This window comes from Pogona vitticeps, chromosome 4 (assembly GCF_051106095.1).
Source record: "Pogona vitticeps strain Pit_001003342236 chromosome 4, PviZW2.1, whole genome shotgun sequence".
NCBI lineage: Eukaryota > Metazoa > Chordata > Lepidosauria > Squamata > Agamidae > Pogona > Pogona vitticeps.
Genome location: NC_135786.1, coordinates 24904395 through 24914909, shown reverse-complemented (window position 1 = coordinate 24914909; position 10515 = coordinate 24904395). Strand labels below are relative to the sequence as shown.

Below are 10515 nucleotides of genomic sequence, written 5' to 3'. Positions count from 1 at the left end.
CCCCAATCATGTAGCACTTGAATAAGGAGCCCATGGAAATGGTGGGAGCATCTCTGGAGGACAATAGGTTGGATAATGTAGGATTAGACTAGGAACCGAACTGGGTCAGGCTAACCAGGGTAGATGCCAAACTTAGAAGGCACACCCTCTCCTAGCTGTCTGCAGGCATGGAAGGCATCCTTAAGCAGATTTCTGAGAATGACCCACCACCCTGGTCTATCACCGTAGGAAAAGATGATGGTAGACAAGGCCTTGGGGGCAGATGATTTTCTTCAGGCTGCAAAGAGAGCAGAGGAAAGATGGGACATTGTATCAAGACTTGCTGGTAGTATACCAGGCCTCTGGGATTGAGGAAGGAGAGAGGAGGTGGCATCCAGACTGATAGTTTGGTTTACCCAGATTTTGGGTAGACCAAGCCTCTCCCAATTGATTGATTATTTTTGTAGTTCTGGCAGTACTGCTGATCCCCGGTGAAGGAAAGGAGATGCCAGCAAGGTATTCAGTGCTGCAATTAGTTTCTATATTACTTAAAAAATTGATTTGGGGGCACATTTTCTGCTGCTCACCCTGGGTGCCAAAATTACTGGTCCTGGCTCCAGATGAGACAAACTTGAGAAAAATAGCTCTGTCATTGAGGCTCTCAAATGAAGCTTGTAAGAGTTAAGACAGTAATAGAGCACCAACGGCATTATGCTGAGTAGTAAGCCAGTGATAGTTAATCCATCTTTTCAAGTCCTATATCGCTTTTCTTCCGTTGCTGGACATGTGTGGCCAACATGCAAAAGTCTTGTGATTGGAGAAGGGGAAAAGCTGTTTACGATCTTCCCTAATCTTCAGCGTATTTCTTCACTTTTACAACCAGTAACAAATTAACTTTCACTTTATCTTTTCTTTTGTGCTTCGGTGGCTCTGTACTGCCTTTGGCGTCACCCACTTAACCCAAGAGTTATGTAGCAGATTAGGACAGGCAGAAAACTGACTAAGCGTGGGGTCAGCATTTCCAAAGGCTAGATTCTAACATGCTCTATGAGAACAATCCCTCACCCCACCCCACATGAGGAAGTATTATTTATGGCATTTCAATCTGATTATTTCTATCAATGTTTTTAGATAATTCCTTGGTGTAAAAAGTAGCATCATTCAGCACTTTGCAGGATCCCAGCTTTTGTTTGTGAGGAAAATAGGTTATTTAAGGAAGCAGTGGGAGTGATGGAGCCAGCAGCAGAATTAATATTTGAGTCACATTTGATGTAGACTCGGGTTGGTGTAGCTTAGTGATTGAGTGAATGTTAATTCAAAAAGTCCCTGATTATAGCATAAGTTCTGCATGAACTCAGTGAGTAGCGTTAATCAAATTACTCTTTCTCAGCTTTGTGATCAGTGCTAAGGATCCTTATACTTAGTTCCCACTAAAATCAATGGGACAGGTCATCACTAATGGTCGTTAGTTTTCAACATGACGGAATTGCAGCTTGCTTAGTCTAAGTTGGCTGGATAGTTCTGTTTGGTTGTGACTGTGAGTTAGATTCCATACTAGGAGTAGCCTTGGGCAAACTACAGACTCCCTAGAAGAACAGAATGGTAAACCACTTCTGAATTACTCACTATCTAGAAAACTCTGGAAAGGGTGGTCATAAGTCAGAATCACTTGATGGCATATACTTAATATTATTATTGGTCTAGATCCAACCTGACATATGAAGCACTTTGAAAATGTCACGGTAGTACATAAATTCTAAAGTGGTATTGATCATGATGGTGGTGTTGATGGTGATGGTGAAAAGGGTGGTAGCAGCGGTGACTGTCTGTCAACCAGCTAAAAAATTATCAGTATAATCCATTCTTTTGCTGCATGGAATGGTGAGACAGTGGACCATAAAAAAGATGAGATCTCCTCAACCCATCAAGATCAGAGCTAGAATTTTTACCTCAGAACAATAAATGGTCCTCAGATTCTCCTTCCTGCCTGCCTGGAAAGATATTTCTGCATCCTTTGCCATACCTACATTGGAAGCAGGAGAGGGGAGGCAGATCAGAAGTATGATGAGCACAAACTAGAAAAGTCCAAAGCCCTCTCAATTCATGGTCATACCACCAACATAGGGGGACCCTCCTTCCAGCCTGGAGTTAGTCTGAATTGCATCCTTCCCAATGCGAGCTATAGAAAGGAGATAGTAAAGCAGAGTGAAAACAGAGATAGGTGGTCAAATCAGCAATTCCTATAGACATTTGCATTAAAGGATACTTTAAAGAAAATGTAAAATCTGTACCCTGATTAATATGGACATGTTTTAGTTAGTTAATTGTGGGAATCAATCAGATTTAATCATTCTAATGAAACAAACTGCTTACTGATGATTTTGTGTACTCATTGAGGCGATACTGAAGGTCACAGAATAATTTTTGAAAATTTTTCTGCCTTGTAACCATGCATTTGTGTACATGTGTGCATACACACACATCCAGATATTGTGTATCTATCTCCTAAATCTAAGTCTCTCCCTCTGGCCATCACACCATATTGGCTTAAAGTTTTAGATCAGTATAAGTGTGCAAAAATACACATGCCTTGTTTTAATATGGACTCATCTGTGCTGGTTCACTGTTTTTAATTTATAAATGACACCCCTCTAGGAAAGGTTAGAAAATATTTTTTGTATTTTTTTTCCAAAACACTAATAAAGAAATACAGCTCTGTTTCCATTGGAAGGCAGTAGTCAACAAAAATTAATGTACCAGAGTTGTGTTTTTTGGCATACAGCAAATCTACATCCAAAATGACTTTCTCCAACTAGTCCTAGATACAGAAAAAGTTGATGCAGCTGGAAAAGCAATCCTGCAGTTTACATTATTCACATTAAATTTTTGATTATGCGTAATTAATATGATTTACACAATAATTTAAGCGGAAATAATTGAACCCATCATAATAATAAATTACATAGCACAACATAGTCATGTTTGGCAAATATTACAATACTTTGACAGCACGGCCTGCTGGCTAGTCATTTACTTTTGCAACTGATGTATAGTGACTAGATCCTCAATAGCTACTGTGTTTCCCTGAAAAAAAGACAGGGTCTCATATTAATTTTTGCCCCCCAAAATGCATTATGGCTTATTTTCAGGGGATGTTTTATTTTGCAGTCATGTCATCTTCTTCTGGTTGCTGCACAATGGTGGAGGGCAGGGTTTAACTTAACTGGGGCTTTTTTGGGGGGGGGGGGAGAGTAGGGTTTATATTACAAGCATCCCAAAAAATCATACTAGGGCTTATTTTCAGGTTAGATCTTATTTGCAGGGAAACAGGGTACCTGTGAGATGAAATCAATCATTATCATCCATATGTGGGTTTACTTCATGTACAGATCTGGTATGAAAACTGTTTTGGCATTTATACCTTTAGCTGTCCTTGGATAGCTCAGTTGTTTAGGTAGCTGGCTGTGGAACCAAAGGTTGGAAGTTTGATTCCCCACTGTGCTTCCTGTGAGTAGAGCCAGCCTATAGGGCCTTGAGCAAGCAGCACAGTCCTAGGGCACCCCAGATGAAGGGAATGGTAAACCTGAGTTTTCTCTGCCTGGAAACAGGTGCTATAAGTGAGAATTTATTTGATGGCACATGATTATTATTATTAATTACATTCTTATAAAGAGATGACTCCATAGGTTCTATTTTGTGGTCAGCACCACAAACAAATATTTTTCCAGACCCTAAAAGGGGTTGTTGCAAGTTTCTTACTTTAGTTGTTTCAGCTGTTCCAAGGAACTGTCATGGTTCCGTTGGAGAATATCTCATCCAGGAACAAATTCCCATTCAATTTGGTCCAGAAGGAGCAAGCTACAGCTCAGTGGGTGAGCATGTTCTTTGTAAATAGCAAGTTCCACATCTATGGTTACAGAAATCTCAGAGGTAGTAGGCTTAGAAGAGACTTCTTTCTCAGACCCAAGACAGACATTACTGGCCAGAGTACATGTTAGTCTGACTCTTTGTAAAGGTGACTTGGGACCTGTCTACACAAGGTCATTTGCAGTGGGCTAGAGCAGGTAAATAGAGCTGCTCAAAGTTGGGTAGAGGTCCAGTATGCCATTTGGTGTGATCTTTGCCTCAAAATAACGTACACATCTCAAATGAACCTATTTGGTTTGGTTCCTTTAAGAAGGTTAAAAGAAAAAGAATCTCCACCTTTACTTACAGTCCTGTCTCCTTCCACTTCCAGAAGAAAATGTGACTTAATTTTTTTATAAGTGATGCAGTGCATCAGCGGTGCCCTAATTGGTAAAAAAAAAAGTTTGCTTCCTTCCCCCTGCTCTGTGGAGGAAGTGTTTAATTTTCCTAGTTAGGATGTGTTACCTCTGCATGTTGCTCTGTGAAGAGTATGATTCTGGGAAGATAATTTCACTCTGTGGGCTTTTATGCTCATAATGTGTTGAGTGTCTGGTTGTAACGTTGCTATAATCTTTCTCTTTTTTGGATAACTTTCCACTAACTATATTAATGGAAAAGTGTTATTACGTTGATCAATGTTACTGGAACTTAAAATATCATCCTCCTTGCCCCCCTCCTGTCTCCTCTCACTTCTAGGAGGAAGTTTTCAAATGTTTTTCCCCCAAACTGATGCAGTGCATCAGCGCTATAGAGTTTGTTTTTTTATTTCTTCCCCTCCTCCACAGAGTGAAGGTAATATTTAATTCCCCAATATCGTGAAATGACTAAGCTCTCTAATCAAGCCACTTAATGATATTGGCAAATTGACAGCAGAAGGGAAATTGACAGCCACAAGCTGGCTTTGGTCTGTTTCCAGTGATTGCACACACTGGAAACGAACCAAAACAGAGTGATCCTACTCACACCAAAAAAGGAGTAGCCCCTGACAGTTGACACAGAAAGGTATGAGTAAGAACACTCTGGGGCAGGCTAGTTTGCTCCAGCAGTTACATTGTGTGATCACCAGAAAAAGGAGCAAATCAGCCCATCCCCACAGTGGACCGAACAGTGGGACAAATGCCCATCTGATCACACTTTTTATGTATTTTCTGAAAGATTCTTCCCATCAAAATTCATCTTCTCTTGTACAGTGAGTGCTTATTATGTATTTGCTTTTTCAGTTATTTATTTTGTTGATCTCTGGTGTTTTGCAGTATTTCTTGCTCTCTTTAACAACAGCAGCAACACACTGGGTCAGTTTGTATGAAAGCTAGGGAAGGGAAAGAACTCTCACTTTTGATAGAAGCACAGTACTGATGCATGTAACTACATCAGTGTGGCTTGCAGCAGGAGCAGTTAAACAAATCTGGGAGCTTTGCTCTGTAGTTTATTTATTGTGTTACCCGAACACAGTTGTAAATGTCCAGCTGGCTTATTTTCTCATGAAAATCCAGACAAAGAAACTTTATCCTCAATTCCTTGTCTGACCTCTTGGGGTGGGGGAGGAAACAAACCAGAGCAGCAGCTGTGTCCACATCTGTCTTTGACATGCAGCGCCTGCACATATAGCAAATGATCTAAATCAAGGGGGGGCAGGGAGATATGTAGGAAGACTGCCAGAGTGTTTTTCCCACTTGTCTTTTCTAGATCTATGTTTCATCAACTTTTACTCTTAACCTGGTCATTTTCTCCTTCCTCTGAGCTGAGTTCCTGCTTCTTTTTTCTACAAGGTGGAGTGACACAGACCCACACGGCTTCTGCCTAACAACTGAGCAGATCTGTAGACAGAAGCTACCTTCAGGGACTTTGAGTAACCAAGTTTAGGGCGTTTTCCCTGTACTGTCCTAGCATAGATTTCTGAAGCAAAATACAGAAGTATTTCTACTTTTTCCCAATTTATGTGCTTCCACAGTTCACACACAGATAATAGCCAGAAATTCAGCACTATCCTGCTGCATTTTGCTAACATAAATGTCACATGATCATACATTCCTGTGACTGTATGGGAAAAGTCACAGAGCATCAGCATGCTGCTTGTAGCCAGTATGCCAGAGGGTTTATTATTTTTTTTTTGGCTTATTGTATTTTGTATTGCTAGCCATTAATTCCCTCATGCTCCACCTTATCCTGTTGAAATGAAGAACGCTGGAGGTAACAGGGCTTGGATTTTTGTTTAGAAGGACTCTGATCTCAGTTTGGTTCTGACCTATGGAACAAATTATTGGCTCAAGCGAGGTTGCCTTGTGAGGTAGGCAAGGAGTGCCTCCCTTTGAAATTCTGGGGTGATCTCCCCATGTGCTAAGGTTATGACTTATTTTACTTATTTAAGTATTTTTAAATTATTGTGCTCACTATTCTTCATTCTTTTATAGCTGGCTCTTGTTGATGGACATTTGGGTTTTTAAAAAAGAGAGGAAGTAGATTACACAAGTAAGCTCATTCCTGTCATGACACAGGAAACTCTCTTAGCTATCTCTCCTCTTTCCCATCACATTTGTACCTTCACTCTTAGGACCCTCTGGCTTCCAGGGATGCAGGAAAATAAAGAGATCTGGAGAACTGCCTATAGAGGGTTGACAAGGGCAAGTAAGGGAGTGCGAAATTTGTCACCTCAGGCACTGTGTTGTCCTAAGGGCCAAACTCAATGGGGCCTCAAAGGAGGCCAAGACTTGCATGAATGAATACTGTTAGTTACTGAAGTTACTCTTCTCCTCCACATTTACACAATAAAGCAATATGATGAAGTTACTGCATCTCAGAAAAATGCTAGAAAAGTAGTGTCTTTTAGGGATTCTGGTATTGACAATCTCCTCATACACGGAGTGTTCTCACAATACAATTTTATCTTGTAAGCACTGAAGGGAAAAGTCATCTCACGCAGCCTGTTGTGCCTCTAAATCGTTTTTGTGAATTAGGCCTGTATTTCTCCAAGAAATTGTACTTATCAGAGAGAACAATTTGACTATTGTTAGACAGGATTGCTTATCCTAGGGAAAAAGAGAAACCAATCAAGAAGCAAATCCTGATTTTCACAATACCTTTTGATTATCCTTCAGATTAGTCTCTGATTTACCCTTTGATGTGCTAAATAAACCAGAGTTTGATATGAAGTCAAATCTTGTTAACCAAAGACGTATAAATTTCCTAGGCCCTGGATGGCCAAACTAGAGAGTTTCCATTAGAGCTAGGAAATAACCCTGCTTCAAGTCCTAGACAGCTGCTGCCAGTCAGAATGTTGAACTACAAAAACAAATTTTGACTCAGTATAAGCTTCCTGTGTAATGATATGCCCAATTTAGGGAAGGATTCGTGGCTTGGGATAGAGCATATTCTGCTCAGATCCCAGATTTCAATTCGTGACACCTCTGATTAACAGAGAGCCAGTCATTAGGAAGGATGAAGTGGCTGTCATGAAAAGGGAGCAAGTTTTTAAATTATTTTATTTGTTGTGATTGGGATGGGAAGAGATATTTGTAAAATTTTCTGCCTAATGGTCCAAATAGCTTAGCCAAGTTTGGGTACCACGCATCTTGACTTGGGTGACTAGAGGCCACCATCTCAGCAGCAAAATGTATTGAGCAGGTCCTCAGTTAAAAGGAGTTCTCTGAGTGGAGTTCTCAAGCGGACATACTCCCTGATTGAGACCTTGGAGAACTCCCTGCTGCTGCAGGGTAGTAGAGTAGAGAAGATGGGCCAATAGCTTCACCTGGTATAAGACTATTTCTTAGGTTCATAGGACGTTGTCAGTGGGTGCTGCTCATGGAACTGGGAACACTGTTCAAGAGGCATGGAAGGAAGAACTCAAGCAGAAAACACCAAGATAGCAGAGACTGTTCATATTTTTTTTAAAAGCCCAATTCAGGGTTTTGGAAAACATGTCCTGTAAGCTCACAAGAGTTGAAAGACAATGTACAGTCATGCCCCGCTTGACGATTACCCTGTTTAACGATGAATGAATCCGATTCATGATGATGTTTTTGTGATCGCAAAAGCGATCGCAAAACGATGTTTGGATGGGTTTTTTTCGCTTAGCGATGGTCCGTTCCCTGCTTCAGGAACCGATTTTTCGCTAAATGATGTTTTTTCAACAGCTGATCAGCGGTTTTCAAAATGGCCGCCAGCTCTCAAAATGGCCCCCCGCTGTTTTTAGGAGGCATTTTTCACAAGACAGGCACCGGAAAATGGCCACCCTATGGAGGATCTTTGCTTTACGATGAGGTATTTCACCCATTAGAATGCATTAGCCAGTTTCTAATGCATTCTAATGGGCTTTTTAATTTCGCTTGACGAGGATTTCACTTAACAGCGATTTCAACGGCACGGATTATCCTCGTCAAGCAAGGCACCACTGTAATGTAGTGGATAGAGAATAGGACTCAGGGTATCTGGGTTCAAATTCTCACTTGGCCATGGAAACTCACTCGGGGAATTTACTTCTTGAATCTTTCACATACCTTGAAAGATGTATGAGGAACACCATAAGTTGGAAGCAATTTGTTAGGACTTAACACATATATGCATGAGGAGGGAGTGCAAGGCCATATATTCTAAGTCTGCTTCTTCAGCCATCATAATCACCACTGTCCATATGTTGAAAGCAGCCATTTGCAATGGACACCCTTCTTTGTCATTGGCACCAGACCGTGTGATTTACAACCCAGCAAGTACCTTCACAGATAGAGAAGGCACTGTGGCTAGTTGCTATTCACATGAAGAGTAGTATTCTTGTCCTCCTTGCTCTTCCCAATTAAATGCTTTCAGAACAATTTTTCCTAATATCTGAATAGTTTTAGACTTATTTGGCAGTGGTGAGGCCTGGGGTGGATTTGGTGGCATCTGTCTAGTGTGCCTGCAGCATCTCCTACCTTTTCATTTCCCCTTATTTGTTATTTATAATTCCCAACAGAGTAGCACCTGGGATCATTATGAATAAGGACAAGGAACCGATGGAGCTGGCACCAGGTCCCTTGCTTAGGATCTTCACTACAGCACTTATTTCCACCATCATTACATTTCACTGAGCCAGATTATTCTGTCTTGCATGGAGAAAGAGGGGAAACACAGCGAAGTCTACTTAGGCTAGCACTTTGGCAGAGAAGCATCCATTCTAAGTAGACGGACCTTGCTATCCTTCAACAAAGGAAGCTTCATAGTCTCAAAATCAATTAGATAAAACAATGATGGACAGGTCTATCAACAACTTTTCACTATGGGAGTTCCATGCAGAAAGGCAGTATAGTTGAATGGCAGAGCAGATGATTCAGACAACCAAGGTATGAAGGCCACCATCTTCACATGATGTTGGTGGTCTTCCCAGAAGCATTCAGTTGGTTGCAAAGTCCTGCATTATATGGACATTGATGTCTGATTCACCAAGGCAATTCTTCCTTCAAAGAAACCACTGTTTCCTCACAGAAATCACCAGATAGGTAAATCAATGTCATAGGAGAACACACCTTTCGCCTCTCAATTTTGCTTATCACTGAAGATCACTGGAGGCATCTAGCCTGGCCTTCACTTCTGGAATTGTCTCAAGGCAGCCAAGCGGTAAATGAAGCAGTAAAGAGGCCATGCTTCACCAGCAGTGAGTCCAGACTTTCTGTATCTTCCCCTGAAAAGAACATGACCATCTGAGAATATGTTAATCCACCCTGTTGCAGGAAGACCTGGAACTATTTGGAGATGCTCTAGTCAAGGTCTTTTCTCCTTTTCATTCAGATTTTTTTTATCCTTTGAAAAAGACTAATTTGAGAAGAAGTTAAAACAGAATAATAACGTGTTGGCAGTGAAGAAACAGGCAAGTCAGTGCAAATTTTAGAAACAGTCACCAACAGGTTGGTGAGGGATCCAGCTCTACATATAAAGAAAATAAGGCCTCTGTTGAGTCTTGTCTATCAGTTCTGCAGTGCTTAGGTGCGGTTCTCCATCACCCCACAGGAAGATGGCTTTTTTTCACGCAGTTACCAATAAAACAGGCTGATGCATCCGTGCCCTGGGACAACTCTGTGAATGTGCCACTTCCAGAGTAAGTTGAGTACAGTATGTGTGAGGACATTCGGCCCCGAGCATGGTCTTTGCAACTTCTGGCAAATTCATTCGAGCTGGATGCTAGATGACCTCTTGCTTTGTTATAGCAGGCTGAGGGATTGAATTGGGCTGTTTGGCTACCGTCGCAATGGCCCCAGGAAGCAGCTTGTATTGTTCGGCTCCCGAGCCAGCTGGTGGGGAAGGCTGTGGAGTTTCAGGAGTGGCTGTGGTGAGAAAAGCTATGTTAATATATCAGCTACTCTATATGATAAGAGCAGAGAAAGAACATAGGAATTTCCCATAAACTGAGCTCAACAATGCCATGTAAGTAATAGCAAGATTATTATTATTATTTATTTATTATTTATTATTTATTTTATTTATATCCCGCCTATCTAATCCCACGGACCACTCTAGGCGGCTTCCTAGTAAAAGTATTGGGTTTAGAGCAAAGTCTTTTAACTGCTTCTTTTAAGACCACTTGCATTATTATTTATTACTTCCATTGATTTTTAAAGGGGGGGAGGAGTATACCCACTCACTGCATCAGGGCTCTCCCTTGCA

General features: G+C 41.2%; 1 protein-coding gene across 5 annotated transcripts in view; it reads right to left on the bottom strand.

Moving 5' to 3' along the window:
• Window positions 1-3220: 3220 nt before the first annotated feature.
• Window positions 3221-10515, bottom strand: part of HNF4A (hepatocyte nuclear factor 4 alpha) — a 74835-nt gene continuing 67540 nt past the window's right edge. For all 5 annotated transcript variants that reach the window (XM_072996925.2, XM_078392575.1, XM_072996924.2 and 2 more), the window contains one exon: window positions 3221-10175. In XM_072996925.2, coding sequence (XP_072853026.2) covers window positions 10033-10175 — 143 coding nt within the window. In that variant the 3' untranslated portion in view covers window positions 3221-10032. The remainder of the gene's footprint in view (window positions 10176-10515) is intronic.